This window comes from Chelon labrosus (genome assembly GCF_963514085.1).
Source record: "Chelon labrosus genome assembly, chromosome: 12".
Taxonomy (NCBI): domain Eukaryota; kingdom Metazoa; phylum Chordata; class Actinopteri; order Mugiliformes; family Mugilidae; genus Chelon; species Chelon labrosus.
In genome coordinates, this window is record NC_140345.1 from 8,996,423 (window position 1) to 9,016,459 (window position 20,037).

Here is a 20,037-nt window from a genome sequence, read left to right on the forward strand (position 1 = left end):
GTCTTATATATACACTCTTTACACCAGGTCAAATAAACACACGCACATCTTAAGTTTCTCAAACTCAAACTCAATCTCAAAAGCACTCGTTAGAACGAGAAAATCAAAAAGCACGGATGAGGTCCTTCCTGAACGAGCTCTTCTCCAGATGATCCAGAGGCTGCGGGCCATCCAGCTCCACTGCGCGACTGACAGACACACAGACAGAAATCAGACAGGCAGACAAAGCAGAGCAAATCTGATGAGGCACTGAAGGACGCAGTGCTTTCCTTTATTAGAACTGCAGACACCTAATAACGCGCACACACAACTTGTTGCCCTGTGCAGCACCCTCCCTGTCAGCCGGCCATTAGGTGTGTGTGTGTGTGTGTGTGTCTTGTTTGGACAGAGGTGGTGGGGGTGGGAGTTGGTAGGGCACCCCCCATAGGGCTGCCCCTGCAACGTGAGCAGGAAGGTGCACACAACACCCCTCTGACAGCTCACACCTTATCAGCCAATGCAGCAAGGCAATCCCCGTAATACTCACATGGGGAAAAACACCACCCACCCACACACACACACACACAAACACACACACACACAGTGAAACCCCACAAAATGCTCCCACTGTTAAGTGATCTCCATATTGCTTAACCTCCACAGCAGGTTCAGATATCCAGAGGAGCGAGTACAGGAAGTGAATATGTGCTGTACATCATTCGCTAAAAGCTGAAAAGCTCACTGCCTTTAGGTGCGCTCTGCACCCGTAAAGTACCAACAACCCACTCAGACAAGTTAATCTAAGTGTCTCTAGTTCATCGTCAGGTTTCTCCTCTCAGCCTGATGACACAGGCGGCCATTATGACAACCACAAAGACACACAAACACACACAGATCCCCTTAAACCCCGCCCTGCTTTGTGGTCCACACGCCAGCACATAACAGCCTAATCTCAGAGCTACACTGGAGGCCAGCGGGTAATGTGTTACTCTGACCGTCGGAGTGTGTATGTACGTGTGCGTGTGTCAAGGGAGAATGACTGTGGACAGCTGGCCGGGCCTCTATCTGATACACTAAGAACATTATCAGTGGGTGGCGGGCAGTGTGAGAGATGCATACGTCCCAGCCGCAGCACGGAGAGACCTGAGCACAGCAGAATACCGGGGAGCCAGTTACACTATACCTGAGAACGGAGGGGACAGGCTGTACGCCGGGAACAACACACACAAACACAGCAACAAGCGGGATCAAGTAAAGTGGAGCATGCACAGGAGCAGCCACATGTACATTCGTGCCGAAGCCCTTGCATTCAAGGTGCGGGGTGCAGCTTCTGCTACGTATGCACCAGAAACACCCCATCAAGGGAAAATGCATCACAAGAGAAAAAACAACCTGAAAACTCAACTCGATTAAAACCCATGGTCTGTTTATTGTATAGAACATTTGGCAGTAATTGACAGAAGTAAAATATCTACCAGCCCTCCCCACACAGCGCCTCAGCAGAGCTTGGCAGCACATATCAACCTTCAAAATTTATCACCCTGCAGGAGCTACTTTTTTAAAATACCTCTTGAAATATTTTCTCTTTTAAATTATGTTTTTCAAATTGTAAAAAAAACAAACAAGAGGAGTGAGCATGCTGCAGACCAGGGTAAACTCTACCATGACCACCTCATGCACAGCATCTTTTTAAACACATCTTTGTTTACAGACAGTTAACAATCAATACTGCTTAGACTGTATATTCTGCTTTCCTCAATACAACACTGTCGTAACTTAACACACTCTGCCGGGTCAGACCTTCTCTGGGAACCATCAATGCTCACAAAGCATTCAGAATAAATTTTCTATGTGTGGACGGCTGCCAAAGGAATACAATGTACTGTGATAGCACCACCAGGGTCATCTATTTATCTGACAGATCATCCACATATGGCACAGGCTGCTGTAAGAAACTGCATCTAGTTTATGGAAGACATCTTTTACCCTTACTGTATCGATTACAGTATAAAAAAAAAAATACAACAGGGAGCCTAACTAAATATGCAGCTCCTACACAGGAAGAAACCCCAGGAGTCTGAGTTAGCGTAAAGGTCAAAGTTCATACTTTATGTGAGTGACCCCACAAGTAGCACCACATTCCAGCCCACCACCACGACAGGAGAAATGTACTGGATATCAGTGGCTGCAGTCTTGAAATTTAAGATTAAATTGCTGCATTTTTCCTGACTGGACATCCAACAATAAAAAGTGAAAGGATAAATGGCAGAAACTTCACTATTTAGTTTTGAAGCTGCCCTGTCTGTGTTTTTCCTCTTCATAAGGCAAACGATGTGAGGAAAAACACTCTAGTGTAAGCATTTAAAAACTGTTTCATCATAAATATAACTGTAACTAATATTATAGCTCTGTGCAGTCATGACAATAAAAATCTATTTTAACCTGGAGGAGACTTGAATAGTATTAATGAAAGAGAGGTGGTCATATGCATTTGTGCCTGCTGTGCTGCCCCCTGCTTGTCACTCTGCTAAAAACAAGGAACGGTCACGCATGAAAACAAAACATTATGTACAAATAAAGAATGGGCTTACAAATCCTTATAAAAACAATTCCATACAAAATAAAGCCACAAAAATAGATCTGTGTACAAAATACATATTAAAAAGAGAGACTTGTGAAACCTCAAAGTAGCTGTGCAGTTTGACTCAAAAGGATTAACATCTAAACCCTCTAACTGGCATAGACACAGACACACACATACATAAGTACATTGTATGCTAATACATCGCCCATTTCCGAGTACATGTAGATTAACATAAGCTTGCTCTTTTTTCCTTTCCAAGTGTTTGTACGCGAGCATGCCTGTGGTCTGAATGGATAAATCCTGTTTGGATGTGAAGTTGTAACAGGGGGAATGTGTGAATGTGTGGCAGTAATCGGTGCAAGATGAGCAGTTGTGTTGCTCTTTCTGAGATGCTCCAGTGCAAGGAATGATCTGTGTGTGTCAATCTGAATGTGCATATTTGCATATCAATACTGGGGCTGGTACTTGGGGAAAAGGAAGAGGTCTTTGCACAATGAGCTGGTGAACTCTGACATCTCTTTGCAGCGATGGTGGGCTGTACCCGGGGCGTAACCTTCCCTCTCCTTGATGCGTCCGTTGACCTACGAAGGAGGAAAAAAAGAGGTCAAGATTACAGTAATGTTTTTACACTGACTACATAACACTTCACACACATATATAAAAGCATAGGACACATATGTTCACCTGCACCAAGATGTCTGATAGGTGTGTGTCTCTGGCGTGGAGGCGGAGTGCTGTGTTAAGTTCCTGGATGAACCAAGATCCTCTCTTGGTGTTTCGCATGGCTGCTGTGCCTTAGGGAGCAACAGATCCAACAATGAAGGATTAGATACAGCGAGATAAGGTGGTGTCTGATAGTACTGGGTAATATCATCTCAAAGCAATATCACTAGTATTTGTCACATTAACCTAGGTAACAATTAGTTTAACAAAAAAAAACACACATATATTTTCAAATTTTACATTTTGTAAATACGGTGTACAATGAAGAGAAAATGATTAATTTGGACCACAGCTTTTAGCAAATCTTTTGACTAATGTCATTCTTTTCCAGCAAAATCTATAATCTGGTCGTCCACCTACTTAAATGCATCAAACTGTGTATCTCAGAGTAACACTTTAATGCCTCATTCACAGATTGAGACTCCTGTTGAGCATTTACTAAAATAAAAAAGATCAAAATATTCTGCCTCATTCATTTTTCCCCTCTATATTTCAGTTAATGATTAAATACAGCTATCCCAGAATAACAAAATGGACAAACTTACAAATTCTCTGACCTTTGAGGGATGCAAAACCACAGATCATGTCCGACCGCTGGGGGAGTTTAATCCTAGGCCTCCCCATGTCCCCTCTCTGTCTGGAGTCTGCATCTCCCTGTCCTTCCCTTCCAGCATCCCGCTGCTCACAGCTTGGTGAGCAGGTCCTCACTGGTCCGTCTATCTGCTCCACTCCACAGTCCATCTCGTCTGGAAGACAAAAACATACAAGTTCTTTTTAATATTTAGTCTTGGTATGTTACACTCACTGAGGTTTGACTCTGAGAAACATGTCTGACTTTAATTAATACAGCTGTCTACAGATGCAGCACAACAGCTCGTGTTTTACTCGAAATACAGCATTAAAAACCTGCAGTCAATGTTGTTCTTTACTCCTACCTCTCTGTGTTTCAGACACACAGCTACATTGATCGTGAGCTGTGAATGTCTGTAAAAATGCTGGTGACCTTCAAACAACACTGCACCTGAACACCTCTTGCGTAGACACAGACCACTGAAGCAGTTGCCCACACAGTGTTGGTCCAAACTTTGGCTTTAAAAGAACTAACCTGAAGATTTATCGGTCTTCACAGATATTGAACACTTAAGTGGACTCGGTCTTGATTTTGAAACTGCTTGGACTTGCAGGAATGCAGACCCAAATCCTCTTGATTTGATTTCAAGTCTACGATAAATCTAAAAGAAATTTGGTTAACATCTCATATAGGGGGCCATAACTTCAACTGGATTCTTTGACTCATGTTTAAAGGTAAAACTATTATTAGTATTTTATATGAGCCTTAACCTTTCAGCCTGAGCATTTTAGTTAGGGTTCCTTCTTTACTGTTGCTGTAATAAAATATTTCTACATCAACAATGTTACCCTGAACACTCGGGATAAATAGTTATTGGTTTTCACAGAAGCTATTTAAAGAGGCAGTGGCTCAGCACATCTAATGGCCTTTAGCAGCACACCTGTGGTGGGCTCTGCACTGACGGGAGGGAGTGTGTGAAGTAATTAGGTTTGCTCCTGAGGGGTCTGAGGATTTGTCATGATCATCCTCATGTGTGTAGTCGGACCATAACCTTCATCACAGGGGCAGAATAATTGACTAGGAGCTTGTTAAGTGACAGATTTATTTCACTCTCACTGTACTGCATTTGTTTAGTCAAAGTCTCTCCCAGAATATGGAAATGTGACAGATTTTGTCACAGTCCTTAACATCTGGAAATGTGGGACGGATTGATGGCTGTGAAACTGCCACCCACAGAGACACCGGACAACATCTGGCCATGTGGAAAGACAGGCTAGTACCCAACTCTTCACTTGCACGTGGCCATAGTGTTGCTGGGATCGAAGTGATTTGAGGCAGGTATTCTAATAAATGTTTGTATATGTACATAAACACAGTCTTACCTCCTCTGCAGGCCTGGATGAAAAACATCTTAGGTTTGTTTTGTAGAAGTGGACAGTGTGCATTGTCAAAGGCCTCAAACACCCAGTCCAGCTGAAGCAGACAATGTGATAAACATGTTAAATAAACAAAGTCGCATCTCTATCCTCAAACAATATAACACATGATAGATCTACACAGAACGGACAAACTCACCTGCAGGAGTTGTCCATCTGTGCCATATATTGCACCTTCCACTCCGTGGGAGAGGAGACACACCACACAGCTGTCCACTGTCCGGTGCTCTGACCGTCTGCAAAAGTTCTCAATGCATGTCTTCATACCCTACACAATGAATAAAGAGGAGCGTCCATACATATGAGAAAAGTCTTGCCTCCAACACGTGTCCACTCTGAACATCTTGGAATGGGAGAATAAGTTAAAGGTGAAATGGGTTTACTTTTTGATAACAGTATCACCTTCTCCCGACAGCAGCCGTGCACTGGAAATGGGCTAAACAAACAAACCTTACATTCTGGACCACGCAGCCAGTCTTTTCTTAGACTAAGTATATCCTTAAGTAATTAGGGATATTCTGATCGATCCTGGGAGATCAGTATCAGACTGAGCATGTAGCCAAGTGATGATGTTTTGTATTTGTTTTACTGCTGTCGTAAACCATAACCAAACATCGTACAAGGTATGATGTATATGTGTGTAGGTAATGTGTAGTCAATTTGCCTTGAGTAAATTTTTTTATTTTTTTTTTTTTTACGCAGCGTTCAGTGTTTGTTGTTGCTCAGTACAGTGCACTCAATGTATTCCATTCTGTGACTTTTTTTGTAGGTGGTGGTTCAAGTTGTTAATATTAAATGATGATCTCCTACCACCACCTCACTAAACATCCACACTGAACAGTTTACAATTTTCTGTCCGACTGACTTCATTGTCCACGGTTAATAATAATAATAAACTTTATTTGTGGGCGCCTTTCAAAGCACCCAAGGTCACCTTATATAAAACGTCATATATATAGCAATATAAATAAAAGCAGATTTAAAAATATATAGAAATGAGAATGAAAGTGGGTTAAACAGAGTAGGCTATTTTAAAAAGATGTGTTTTGAGTCTGTATTTGAAGAATGTCAGAGAGTCTATAGTTCTTTCCCACAGCAGACCTGTTTAGCCACCTCATTTTGGTTCCTCTTCTGTTTTTTTAGGTAGTTTTGACGCCAGTCCACTGCCATTAAAACAGAAGAGGAAGAAGTTTTGACGGTACAGTGATCGTGGTTTTAGTTTATGGCAGAGCTAAAATAAATAACTATAATAGATCGGGCTTGGCTGAAGCCCAATTCCAATCCGATGATTTTAAGAATGCCCGGATCGAACCCGATGCAGATCAAGACATCCCTACATTTATGTTTGTTAGCTCGTTATTTAGTCAGTTAAAACCATCCAGCTCAAAAGTAGTTTTTTTTTTTGATAAGAGCAAATGTACTTTTTTCTTCTCTACTATTATTTGATTTGCCCAATGAAGAAGGTTTTACTGTTATAAAATAAAATGAAATCTCTAAGGAATAGCTTGGAGGCAGAATTTTTTTCTTAATGCATTGCAGGCTTATTTAATACAGCTGCATATTTTACACGCAATCTAGAAAAACAAACGAAAATGAAAAGCCTTGATAAATGTTCGGGATCGGACTGTGGGGAAAAACTTAATTGGGAAACTTTCTCAAAAATATTTCAGGTCAAATATTTTCTCATGTTTGTATTTAACGGTTCCCATTTCTAACAACATCCTGTAACCTGATACGCAGTCTGCTTGAGTCATACCTGAGCAGTGAGGTCTCTGTGGACACTAACAAGGTAGTCCAGCTCTGTAAAGACCTTCCTGAGGACCTCGTCATCCACCTCACCTCCCTTCCTTGGGTCAAGGTCAGGAGCAGCACAGGGGTCAAAGGTTACATTACTGATCACCAAGGCAAATCCACGAGGGGATGAATTCATTCTGTACGACTGAAAAGAGAAACAAAAAAGAAATGAAGACACAGAGACAATGAGTCCAAAATACTGTATATTACTATTACATCTTAAAATCACTACATTGTATGCTTCTCTGCATTTTGTGCTTTATATGTACTCCTATCCAAATACATGGTGTGACACCAGAAGTGTATATTTCTCAAGAGTTTAAGATGCTTCAAACCTCTTGAGCTGACCTGGTGAGGGGAACTACTTTACCTGCTGGCAGTGAGAGAGGTAAAAGTCAGGAGTGCATGGCAGAACAGGAGTGTTGATGGGACTGTCAGCATCTAGACTAAACTCCAAGGACTCTGCAACAGACACAGACAAACACACAGACCCAGAGTTAATCTCTGCTTGTTACAAATGAAACTGTTTATTCAGAGTTCTCTGTTTACTAATTGTTGCTCCTGCTAGCAGAGGTGTAACAACAAACTTTGTACTACAATCCTGTGAATGAGTCACTCATGGGGCGTGGTGCCTGCAGGTACAGACAGTAGCTGCATGGTAGAGCAACAAGACTTCTACACTTCTCTCAGTTAGAGGTTATAAAACAAGTCTCATAATGAAAGACTAAACTTACCAAGTGGCTGAATGCTTCAAAAATGCCTTTTGCAAGAAAGTATATTACATGAATCGCCCTAAAGCCAGAAAACAGATAAACCCTTTTGTCCAGACACGACCTCTCGTCTCCAGGGAGACAAATACAAATACAACAACACTGGAAACAGAGAAAACTATTTTAACCTAAATCTACACAGGCTACACAGCAATATTACTCACCATGCGCCTTCGCTCTCTTAGCTGCAACTCCCTCCTGTGTTGAAAATGGCAGAGAAGAGTCCCCAAACCTCTGAAATGAAAATTAAATCATTAAATAACATCAGCTGCTAAACACTGACCACCCTGTACGCACGCAGAAGGATTTAGTTATTTATTTGGCAACAGCTGTTGTTTGTTATTGTACATCTGCAATCCTAAATTAACTATTAGGGAATCCTGCCTCCTGTGAGTCTACATCAGTAGTCCATCTGGATGTGTTATATGACATGAACATATTTTGTGATTCTGATATCTGTCTGCTTATCTCTTTTCTTTGTCCTCTGTCTCTCCTCTCTGTTCCTGACCTCCTTCTTGGTTGGAGTCCACTCTCTGAATGAAGACTCTGGACCCCGGCAGCTATCTGAAGCTTGGACTGGGATGGATGAGGTGCTGCTCACCTCACTGTTTTCCTCTCTCTCTACTGAGGACGTCTGCAGAAGATCGTGTCACTAAAGCTTAACATTATTAGAAAGTGTATTTCTTTTATCTATGAGCATATGTAATTGTAACTGAATCTGGTTATCCTGACATTAACTTTCATAGAGTCTTATGAAATATGACTATGCCTACAGTTATCATGATTGAGGAATTGCTCTGCTCACCTCTCTCCTCCTTTCTGTTCTCTCCACGACCCGTCGCCCTGCCTTTCCCCCTGGCTCTTCCTCAGGCTGAATACTCTGTGAGCAGAAAGCAGTCTAAGAGTCTTGAAACCAGCTGCTGTGCATACTGAAACTTTGTGCTGTGAGGATGTTCAGAAAGGTACACACTCACATCAGCACGCGTCTCTCTGCCATCTTTTTCTGGTGATTGACTGAGCAGGTCGAACAGGTGCTGCTGCTCAGTTTCTTGGAGAGCTGAGCAGAAGCTGCTGAAGGCTCTGGGTCCTCGCTTTGGTAAAAGAAGTAGCAAACGCCAGCTGCGTTTCTGAGATGTTTGCTCTGCCTTGAGTAGAGGAGATCAGAAGAGAATACTGGAGATTACTAAAAACATTTGATTAAGTAGGTTCACCCTCATCATGATATGTATATCAACCTCACACCTGTTGCTTAAATGGGGCAGAGCAGTAAGCCAGAGACAAATAACCTTCATATATGAATTTCCTTCGGGATCAATAAAGTATCTATCTATCTATCTATCTATACATACTGATCAGGCATAACATTATGACCACATTCCTAATATATGTTTACGTCTCCCTTGTGCCTCTAAAACAGCTGTTACTCATCAGAGAATGGACATGGTCCTTCTGAGGGTGTCCTGTGGTGTCTGGCTACAGAATATTGTTAGTGGGGGCCTTTGGGTCCTATGGGTTGAGGGGAGGGGCCTCTGTGGATCATCCCACAGATACTTGATCAGTTTGGGATCTAGTGAATTTGGAGGCCAGGTCAACACCTTGTGCTGTTCTAAACCATTTTTGTGTGTGTTCCTGTGACAGGCTGCATCCTGCTGCAGATGGCTGCTGCCATCAAGGAGGGTGGGGGTGCCTGGTCTGGTCTAGGTGGGTGGTACATGTCTAAGTAACATCAACATAAGTAACATCGACATAAATGCCAGGTCCACACGTTTCCCAGCAGAACATTACATTGTCACATTATCAAAGTTATCCACTTCACCTGTCAGTGGTTTTAATGTTGTGGCTGATTGGTGTACGTGGATGCTTTTTTAATGAAGGCTGTCTTGTTGGAGAGCTTTCATTTTTACCTTTACCCATGTGAGACTAGAATAAGTTATCCAACTCTAAATTCATTTCTTTTAGTGCTGCATGCATTTACATTATTGATGTGATCAATTATGCAAACGCATAAATTAATTTACAATAATAATAGTAATAACAATTTTACACATTCTCGTAACCATCTTTAGAAACCACAGACATTTCTAACTTTTAGAAACGAGTTAAATAAAATAGATCAAAAGGTGACTATAATGACTACAACATTTACTAAAGTTGCTGTCAGCCAGCCAACAACCTGTTGATCGCACTTTAAGCAGGTGAATCTAACACTGAACATAGCAGGTCAAAGATACAAATCTGGGAACAGCCAGCTGATTGATTATCAGCCTAATAGTATGCGTGTTAAAATACCATGATGCCCTCCGCCATGGCCTCGGTCAGGATGTCGTCCGCCTGTAGAGACTGAATGAACAGCTCATCCACCACCAGCTCTTTGCACAGAACAGTAGAGCATCTCCGAAGAGCCTGCTTGTCTCGCTTCAGCATGCCGCACTCCAACATTTTGCTTCAACAAACTGCACACAGGACAATCAGGTTATTGTGACAAGACACACGAACCTCTATCACAATAATTAACAAAAGACTGTAGTGTGGTGTTACTACTACTGACTGCTCAAGGCTACAACCGGCCAGTATCGTAGTACCTCTGCTGGGATCTCTCAGTTTGACACGTCTCTAGTCAATAGTTTCATCTTAAACAACTAATTCCGTTAGCGTTACATTAAATACACCTGACAGTTACTTACTGAAACATGTCATAGAAGTAAAAAGCAAACCACCGACAATACTAGCCGAGAGACGCAGGTGTTAAGTTGCACAAAGTGAGAACAAATTGACAAGTTTACCAGGAAATGTAACGCATCGATAATATTAGCTGTATATTATCATATTTATACCAGTTATGATGTAAACAGTACATGGAAGTTGTGATGAGTTATTATCGCTAACCGATGCTAGCCAGCTAGCTAGCTAACGTCGACTTATCCTTATCCTAGTTCCTTCCCAAACGGCTGCTTACCTTTCTTCTGCAACAGAATACAACCCCCACCTCGACTTGTATTTTGTCTGATTTGGTCTGGATATGGGCACGTCTTTCACACTATTTCACGCAAATTAACAACATCCCGTTCCCACTCCACAAACCAACTTCCGCGGGGTACCCTCTGCTGCAACGAAGGGGGTGGGGCCATAGTGTTCGTTGTTTTGGATTCTGGCCAATGAGAACAGAATAACGCTTGAGTGACGTCCCAAGAGACCAATCATCAAGCACTTTGCAGAGAGCAGCCCACTAAAGTAAACTACTGTAAGGGATGGCTGCAAGGGCATTTTGAATTTGAATAAGATTTCTGTTAATAAGTAACCAATTGATAAGAGGCGCTTGGAAGACAGGCATAAACATCTGTCGAATAGAGAGCTATTTAATGAGAAGAGGACGGAATAAAAATGTTCGTAGGCATGCATGGTTATAGGTCAAAATCATACAAAAGTTATTATTATTTTTTTTTATCAAGACAAGCAGTGATGGGATGTAAAGAAATACCTAGTTACATTACGACTGTCTGAAACTGGAGTAATCAAAGTTATTGTTTGTTGTTAATATAAACTCCATCATTACCAGATATTACTTTAACATTCAGCCGAAATAATAATAGAACAATATAATGACATTGATAGGGGCCTTCTACTGTTATAATATGCCTTAATATTATTACATTTCTCTTCTATCTCACTTCTTATAATTTAACAGTTTAAAAGTATATTTGTTTATAATATTCTCCTATAGACATCAGCGTGCCAAATATCCAAAAATAAGCTGTCTGCAACCTTATAAAATGGGACAAAACTGTGGAAACATAAGAAAAACAAACATGAGAAGGTACAGTCCACTGCTGAAGAAACACCAGAGTAAGTATAAGTTATAATACCACAATCGGCCTATGAAGAAAAACACAATAAACTAATTCTGAACCAGTTTCTTAAGATATATTATTCATTATAACTAATTGTATGCACTTTAACCCTGGTGTGTGATTGCCTCTGTGCAGCCATCTTGGATCCAGTCAGTCTGTTCTCAGTCAACAAAAACTTATTTTAAATCAAACTCATTGATATAAAGTACTATTATAAAGTATTATTATTTCTTGCCATATTTATGAAGTGTGTGTGGTGTGACTGCAACATACAAAAAGCACCAACATTTCGCTTCCAGCACTTTGATAAATACAGACGTTGAATTCATCTTTCAGTGTCCATACAAGCCATGCTTGATTAAGATACACAAGTAATAGTAATAGTAAAAAGTTAGATCATGTGAGATGATTCACTATAAATGTACACGCCTCCTTTGTGTGTGTGTCTCTTTCTCCTTTCTTTCATTTTCTCCCTTCCCTACTTCCCTTTCGTGTTCTATCTCCCTCTTTACTTCACCCTCCCCTGCCGTCTATCTCCTCACCCTCACTGTGTGTGCTGTCAATAATTGATGATTCTTACTGACTCAAAGGGTAACAGGTCCGGGAGAAAATGTCTCACTCATTTCTTTATTTATTTACAAGTCTATCTTTAAGCCCAGTCAGTCTGCGAAAGCACCGCCAAGTGTTTATTTGGGATCGATGGCATGAAGCCGCATGAGGCAGCCTGACCGTGTCCGTTTTATAGTTTGTGGCCGCTGCTACACCTGTGACCATGAGTGGGTTAATGCTGCCTGTCTGGCTGACAGCAGGGCAGAGGGAGGAAAGGGAAGCTTAAATGAGTGAGAGGCAGGGGGCAGAGAGGAGGAGGAAGAGGAGTGACAGAATGATAGAGTGAATTAATTCAACCTTAGCCAGCCCTGATTGACTCGGTACCAAACTGGCATGTACAAACATTCACAGTGACAACTAAGCCATGGAGAGAGAAAAGAGGAATGACATGTTCTCCTCCAGAAAGAGAAGTTTCACTTTTGGGGCATATGGCAGGTGAGTAAAGACACTGTTTGCCTATTAGGACTGACAGTGTCCACAAAAAGTCAATTGAGTAGCGTGTAGTGAATAAATGACACTCTTTTTCTTAGACTCAAGTTATTCCGTCTGCTTAATATTTTTTTTTTTTTCCTGAGCATTCTCACTTCCTTATTTACAGTGTGGACCGACTCACATGTGGTGATGAGACGAGGTGAGGTTTAATTGTTTCTTTTTACTGTTGCTATTTTGAGCTAACCTCATGGTAAGAAGTGAAAGAGAAGTGACTGTCATGCTGTCTCGTTGTGTAAATCGACCTGTTGCTGCAGACCTGAATCTGCAAAGGACAACGTACTGGACATCCTGGATTCTCCAGCCAGTGAGAGCAAGCCTTTCCTTTCTTCTAGCAGCAACCAGAGGGTGATATCATTAAAACGTTCAGCGTACACCTCAACCCTTTTCATTTTAATTCAGTATATTTAATGAATATATGTATGCTGGTTTTTTGAGAAGTCAAGTTTCCATTTGCGGCTGTCATGTTCCTCTTCCTCTCTGTGTTCCTCCTTCCCTTTCTTTCTGACTGCTGCATTTTGCTCTGTTCTTTCTATCAGGACACCGAGCTGTTTGAAATCATTGAGAAGCTGCAGGTGAGTTACAGTGTGATTGATCTTGTGCTGTGTGTATAGCCAGTGATGCCCGAGCAGTAGCAGTTTGTAATCTTTAGTGCTCTTGTCCATCAGGGAAGCAGGATCGATGAGCAGCGGTGTGAATTCCCTCTGCCTCTGAAGGTTAGCATTCGGCTCAACAAAAATCCCAGACATGGCTCTATTTATACGGGTCCCATCTGTGTGTTGACACTGACCTTTTCACGATTGCCATAATATGTGTTTCCCAAAACAATCACTAGCCATAGGTTCTGCTTTGTGTCTATTTTAGTCTCAGCTTTTGACCATAAGTGGAGACCTGCCGCTCATCCTCCCTCCAGAACTGGGAGGCTACTGGATAGACCCCCCTCTGGAGAGGCTTGTAGATATGAGTCCTACCTCTTCCAGCTGTGGACCTGAGCCAGAGAGCTACGACATCATGGAGAGAGACGGCGAGGCCAAAATCTACAACGAGTTCTTCCGCTCACGAGTTAGTAGACTCTATGTGAAGTCTCAAAAAATAAGTGTTATCCTTCACGGAGTGATATTTTTGTTTTATCTCCTTTTCCCCTTCAGTACCATCACTCATTCACAGCAGTGGATCCATCTCTGGGGCCTCTGGTTCTCTCTGTGTGTTTGGAGGAAGAGGAGAATAAGCTACGTGTGATACTAAGGTTGAGATCAGAGCATAGTATTATTTCCTTAAATCACCACTCCACCTGCTTATGTCCACTTTATCTGAATGTTATGGATTCATTATTAAATATGAAATTTTAGATTAAGACCTGGACACATTTTTATTCAGAAATTAATTTAATATGCAGCTTATGCAGTGAGTTAAAGTAAAACCTTGATATCCAGTACCTAAACTTTAGAAATGAAGACCTTTTGCATATTCATAGTTTCTGGACTATTTAATGAAGGTGGGTGAAGGAACGTAATTTTATGAATACATTTTTTAAAGGCATGTCTAGAGGGATCTTTATGCGTATCGGCTCTGTTTGTATTCGATTGTTAATTACACAGAAAGTGATGAAATGTTTTTGTGTGTTTTTGTCTAACAGGATGAAGGAGTGCTCTCTGCATGGAGTTTTCTCTGCGTCTCTTTTCCCCAACATCCCATCAGCAGTTGAATTAGCAAAGGTATCGCTACCTTACTCAGTCATACAGCATAAAACCTAGGTACAGAAGTCTCTTCAGCAAACATTACACTGACCAGTAATAGCAGTCATTATGCAGATTTCAGTGTTAAAAAGTTTATTTTTATTTTTTATTGTATAATCCGTCAGTGGAGCGTTGACATTTATGATACATTTTATTGCTGCAGATAGTCAAAGTGGGGCTCAGAATATTAAATGTACTTCTGCTTTGCATATGTTTTAATATATTACATAATAAAATATATTTTTTTGCTTCTAGATGCTCTGTGACAGAGTGACGGTCTCAAAGTTCGACGTGGTCAGCTACCTCAAGGTAATGCTCTAACACAATGTATATCAGACATGTCACAGCAGGAACATCACAGGTGTTACTAACCATGCCTTCAAAGATAACTTGGGAGATTGCGGTTACGTCGTGGGAAGTCGCGTACACAACAATGCTTGGTGCTCAAGCACTGTGACATCAGCTCTGAATCATGAGAACACAGCTGCTAGACAGCTGTTAGTGTCTAGAAGCCACAGAGGTTAAAAGTTTAGCAAGCGATCAGCGCAACTTGACGTTGGAAATGCAAAGATGCAAATGATTCACTTCAATCATTCCTTAAAACGTCAGTGAACACATCACAACTCTAAAAGTCTCGCCTTACTGAAAATTTCTGATTATGAGGTTGTGCTTGTGAACAAAGTGAACAAGACTCCATTTAAAGACAGCGTAATAATAGTGACAGTACTCACTGAGCAATGAGACAGTGAGCGGCAGTGATCAATACCAGGAGCCAAAAACAGAAGCAGCTAAATGGAATAATTTATTACACCGTATGTGCTTCAGCTACTGTGACATGTCAAAATGTTTTTCTTTAAAAGATATGTGTCCACCGTAACCTTCTCTCCTTTGTCCTTCAGGCTCCAGAGCTCATAACCACATTTGATGAACACAGAGTGTCTCATAATTTTAAGTTTGGTGTGCTGTACCAAAAGAGCGGACAGGTAAGAAATGCTGGTTTACTGGCAAAACACGGCTCCTTGTCATGACCACTCAGACACCATCCATCTCTCCGTTAGTTCACTGAAGAGGACATACTGAGCAACAACGAGGAAAGTGAAGCGTTTAAAGACTTCCTGTCTCTTCTGGGTGAGACAGTACAACTGCAGGGATTCGCAGGGTAAAGCACAATGAAACCCAGTTGGAGATAATGAAAGAAGAAGTGAGGAAAATCACATGATTTCCTTTCTTTTCACTCCTCTTTTCTCAGCTTCCGAGGAGGACTGGATGTGTGTCATGGCCAGACAGGAAGTGAGGCGGTCTTCACTTCCTTTCATGGTAGAGAGGTCATGTTCCATGTCGCAACTAAGTTACCTTACACAGAGGGCGATCCACAGCAGGTCAGCAGGACTGTGTTAGTGCATCTGAGGAAATCAAAAAGGTTCTTGAGCAGACATTGACATTCATTTTGATTTCTCCTCGTCTCCAGTTACAGAGAAAAAGGCATATTGGCAACGACATTGTTGCTTTGGTCTACCAGGAGGGTCAAACCACGTTTCTACCTGATGTTATCAAGTCTCACTTCCTGCACTGTTTTCTGGTTGTCCGAAGGATTCAGAGGGAGGAGGAAACAGGGGGGGCATCTTACCAGGTGAGTGAGTTGAATTCACATTCGCTATGCCCATTGACCTGGAGGTCAATGACGGATGTTGCCAGTTCCAGTTGTATACTGTACATACGCTGCCATCCAAGTGTATATTAACAATAGAGCGAAAGTGTGGTTTCGTTACATTAAGCATCTGGATTTTAAATCAAAAACGGAGACTGGATTTAGCTTTCATGTCACACAATTTACATGCAAATATAAAAAAAATATATGTATCCAAAAGTATGTTAAGAGTATAAAGACATAAAAGCTCAAGCTGGGTCCATTTTTTTGTCTCACTGTTGTGAGACTGTCACTATGGGATGAAGAACTTAGAAAACAGAAAAAACTGTATATATAAAAGCTTGAACTGACGTATGCATTTGGTGGGACATTTTTCACTGAAATATTGTGGACAAACTATAAAATGGCAACTCAAACCTTCATGACCTCAATCATGGCTTGGCAGTTCTGTTCTACTGCAATTTTGTAGAACTTATCTGCAGACATACAGCACACTGATGCACTCATATCTGCAATAAACTGTATTTCAGTGAGGATCGACTGTTCTTTTAAATCTGGTCTTCGCAGGTGTCTGTAACAGCCAGAGAGGATGTTCCTCCCTTTGGTCCAGTCCTCCCAGATCCTCCGATCTTCACCGATGTAAGATGCAACAAGTGTTAAATTTGTCATAATACCTTTTTTTGTTTAACCTGTGTGCAACAATTGTAGCCATATCATACTTTCTATCTATCTTCTTCTTTGAGGCAGTAAGACTCACTTTAACTATTGCTGTTTCCTCCACAACGAAGAGTTTAAAAGCAGTAAAACATGTGAAAAAAATACGTAAAACATAGGAGTAATAAAGTAAACGATGGCTGAAATCCACTTCAGGGTCCTGGAATGTGGATGGTTTACTGAAACACTTGAACAGACTTCATGTTAACTCCTGTGCTTTTACAATGACATGTCAAAAGGTCCGCTGTGAAAGGGCGTGACTCACTGTCCAATGTGCCTTCATATCTAGCCTTTGTCTTGTCGTCCGGTCAGCCTTACTCATTTGAATGTCTTTTCCTGTTCAGACTGTTGTGACCGGGTTATTGTGATTAATCAATAAGTTGCTTTCACTCCACCTGCCCTGCGTGGTAAAATCATGGAGGATTATTGTATGATACATTGCATGTTTTTGTTTCCTCTGTTCTATATTTTAGCGTTCCCAGTTCAGAGAATTCCTTCTGACCAAACTCATCAATGCAGATGTTTCCTGCTGTAAGGCGGAGAAGTTCAGCAAGCTGGTGGTAGACGGAGAAACACTTTTTATTAAAGCCCTTTTTTTTGTCAATATCAAAGCTTGTTCTCAGATTTTTCCTTCTGTTCTGTGCATTTTCCTGCGAAGCTACGTACACGTGCATCACTCCTAGAGAGCCTGCAGGCTGAACTCTTCAACCGTTCCCAGTGCATGATGGGAGATCCGTCACTGGCTACTGTCCCCACTTCTGAGCGTGCGCGGGGGACATCTGAAGGAAGTGGGGGTTTTATTGAAAACTTTAAGGTGGATCCTAGCATCCCTCAGGAACTATCCTATGTTTGACTCCACCATTTTGCCTTTTTTTGTTAATCCTCCAAAATATCTGTCATCAGAGAGCCATCAGAGTGAGGAGTCATTCCTTTGAGACTCTCGGGGTACCCAAGAAGACTGTTGGCACGTCGCAGAAGCCTAAGGTAAAAACTCACAGTGCAGTGGGCATATTTAATTTATTAAATGCTAATTTAACAGATCCAAGCTCATTTTCTTCTCTAACTTCCTTAACAGACAGAGAAAGATGGAGAAAGGTGAGACACAAAGATCATTTTCCTTTTTGTATGAGCTGAGCAAGTGACACAGAAAATTGTTTATGTCCTTTTCAGTGACAAATCTTCAGGACCTCTTCCCACTGACAGTTTGGGGGCAGCTGAACTCAAAGATCAAGCAAGTCCTCAGGAAGAGACATAAAAGGAAATGTTAACTAGTAGATTTAAATATACATATAGACATTGCTAGCCTACATGGTCTTCATTATCCTGGTGGATGACTTATATGTACAAAGAATGTGAAAGTAAATAGTTTTCTGGAAATATAATTATTTTACTGTCATAGCAGGGATATTCTAGATTAATAACAATCTGTAAATTGCATTTGAGTGAAGTATATGACATAAAAACTGACAGGAAAGTTTAAAATGTTTTGTCAAAGTTTACAATATGTAGAAAGTAAAGAGTGATGCTTGTACTAAAGACGGGTTTGATGATGCCAATAAAACCTGATCTGTAATTTAGAAAACAATAACTTGTGTAAAAGTGGAGGTTCAATTCATTCATTCATTCATTCATCTTCTGTAACTGCTTGTCCTGTGAAGGGTCACGGAGTCTGCTGGAGCCTATCCCATCTGTCATCGGGCGAGAGGTTGGGTACACCCTGGACAGGTCTCCAGTCTATTGCAGGGCTAACACAGAGAGACAGACTAAGTTCAGTTCAATTCAGTTTTATTTATATAACATCAATAACCATTCAATTTGTCCTAAGATGCTTTACACAACCCTGGGCCTGAAACTCTCAGAGCAAGTACTAAGGCGACAATACAGAGCAGAACCCAAATATAGAAAAGAAATCAAATATATTTATATTTCAGTATGTGTATTTTAGAAGATTTTGTTTTTCTGATGCTCAGTCGTATTCTGAAGCTTCAGCTGTGTATGAAAGCTGGACATGTCTACAGCTCCTTATCCTGAATCTTTTTTCCTGGATAATTGATCATAAACAAACGTTCCCATATGATAGTAACTGGTGTTGGATCAGTGCCACCAACAGTCACATTACTAACTGTTATCAAAAGGTTTTTGCTTTGGAAAAGGCTATTAGTAATTCAAGATTTCCTTTTGTTATCCACCTGCTCCTAAACTGTGTCACATACAAGATTCCAGAGCAATTATTTGGAAATTATGGTGGACAGAGGATTATTTGATCAAACCAAGTGCTCATTTGGTTTGATTCAGCAGCTGCTCTGCTGGCTTTAAAAAGGTATATCAGCAGCTTGGCTTAATATTATTATGGAGATTCGGTTTGTTTTGTTTAAAAAGTAAAGGGTTACTGGGAATACTTGGATTGAGTGAAATGAAACTGCAGATTCAAAAGTGGAGTCAGTAGTAAATAGGAAAAATACACACCATATTATGCCTTGGTAGAGTCAAACTCACAGGCCAAATCAAGGAGTGTGTGGCAATGGGAGAGCAGAGGAAGGCACTATCTTTTGATTGAACCTCAGGTTAAAAAGACAACACCTCAGATACTGCACAATAAAACAGTACCTGCTCAGTGTTGGGGGAACATCCTACTGGGCTATGAGACTGTAGTATACCTGAGACAGAAGAGGCTGAAGCATATTCTCCTGGAATGTACCAAGTATAACACAAAATTTAAAAGCTTTTAAACTCACTTGCCACTTCATTAGGTACAGTAATTAAAAAATAATGCACACTAATGTAACAACCCTGCACTAAATCTTAGCTTTGTGAAAGTTATGGTATTCAGCATTTCTTTAAAATAACCGTGAGAGCTGTTGATTCAACTGCATTTTCATATTGGAGGCTGTGGTTTGTTGCACTATTGGATTATATTGTGCTGCACTGACACATACTTGTTATTTTGATTTGACCAGTTTAATCAATTCTTGCGCTGTTTCAACTTAAACTGAACACTATAACTAGCATGAAGGGGATTTAATGCAGAACTGATGTATATGATTAAAAAATAAATGTGTGTAGTTAATATTGTGCTGTAGTAAATACTTTTATCCTGCAGAGGGCAGTAACACAACCAGTAGAGTCAAAACTGACA

General features: G+C 40.9%; 2 protein-coding genes across 4 annotated transcripts; one reads left to right on the forward strand and one right to left on the reverse strand.

Annotated features, from left to right (window-relative positions):
* Nucleotides 1-1,384: 1,384 nt before the first annotated feature.
* casp2 (caspase 2, apoptosis-related cysteine peptidase) lies at nt 1,385-10,958 on the reverse strand. 3 transcript variants are annotated; one of them, XM_084557934.1, is made up of 12 exons: nt 10,814-10,958; nt 10,147-10,310; nt 8,832-9,002; nt 8,663-8,737; nt 8,022-8,091; nt 7,458-7,549; nt 7,050-7,232; nt 5,433-5,561; nt 5,240-5,330; nt 3,844-4,032; nt 3,248-3,357; nt 1,385-3,144 (listed from the first exon to the last, which is right to left on the reverse strand). In XM_084557934.1, exons 2-12 carry the CDS (start codon nt 10,294-10,296, stop codon nt 3,010-3,012), a joined length of 1,395 nt encoding a protein of 464 aa, XP_084414060.1. In that variant the 5' UTR covers nt 10,297-10,310; nt 10,814-10,958; the 3' UTR covers nt 1,385-3,009. The 3 variants fall into 3 exon arrangements, with proteins under 3 accessions (XP_084414060.1, XP_084414059.1, XP_084414061.1); XM_084557933.1 differs by having other exon boundaries at nt 3,832-4,032; XM_084557935.1 differs by lacking the exon at nt 8,663-8,737 and having other exon boundaries at nt 3,832-4,032.
* A 1,694-nt stretch (nt 10,959-12,652) lies between these two features.
* rap1gapl (RAP1 GTPase activating protein-like) lies at nt 12,653-19,953 on the forward strand. Its single transcript, XM_084556570.1, has 19 exons — nt 12,653-12,749; nt 12,913-12,945; nt 13,061-13,151; nt 13,343-13,378; nt 13,472-13,519; nt 13,668-13,865; nt 13,952-14,049; nt 14,440-14,518; nt 14,795-14,848; nt 15,439-15,522; nt 15,598-15,698; nt 15,789-15,918; nt 16,008-16,169; nt 16,755-16,826; nt 17,375-17,461; nt 17,560-17,715; nt 17,805-17,885; nt 17,977-17,996; nt 18,072-19,953. Exons 1-19 carry the CDS (start codon nt 12,679-12,681, stop codon nt 18,154-18,156), a joined length of 1,686 nt encoding a protein of 561 aa, XP_084412696.1. The 5' UTR covers nt 12,653-12,678; the 3' UTR covers nt 18,157-19,953.
* Nucleotides 19,954-20,037: the final 84 nt, after the last annotated feature.

Coding starts and splice junctions, on each gene's coding strand:
- casp2 (XM_084557933.1), bottom strand. CDS start 10,296: ATGTTGGAGTGCGGCATGCTGAAGCGAGACAAGCAGGCTCTTCGGAGA. Junction 9,003..10,146: donor CCATGGCGGAGGGCATCATG/GTATTTTAACAC, acceptor CCTCTACTCAAG/GCAGAGCAAACATCTCAGAA. Junction 3,358..3,831: donor CCTCAAAGGTCAGAGAATTT/GTAAGTTTGTCC, acceptor TTGCTCCCTAAG/GCACAGCAGCCATGCGAAAC.
- rap1gapl (XM_084556570.1), top strand. CDS start 12,679: ATGGAGAGAGAAAAGAGGAATGACATGTTCTCCTCCAGAAAGAGAAGT. Junction 13,866..13,951: donor ACGAGTTCTTCCGCTCACGA/GTTAGTAGACTC, acceptor TTTCCCCTTCAG/TACCATCACTCATTCACAGC. Junction 14,849..15,438: donor ACGTGGTCAGCTACCTCAAG/GTAATGCTCTAA, acceptor TTTGTCCTTCAG/GCTCCAGAGCTCATAACCAC.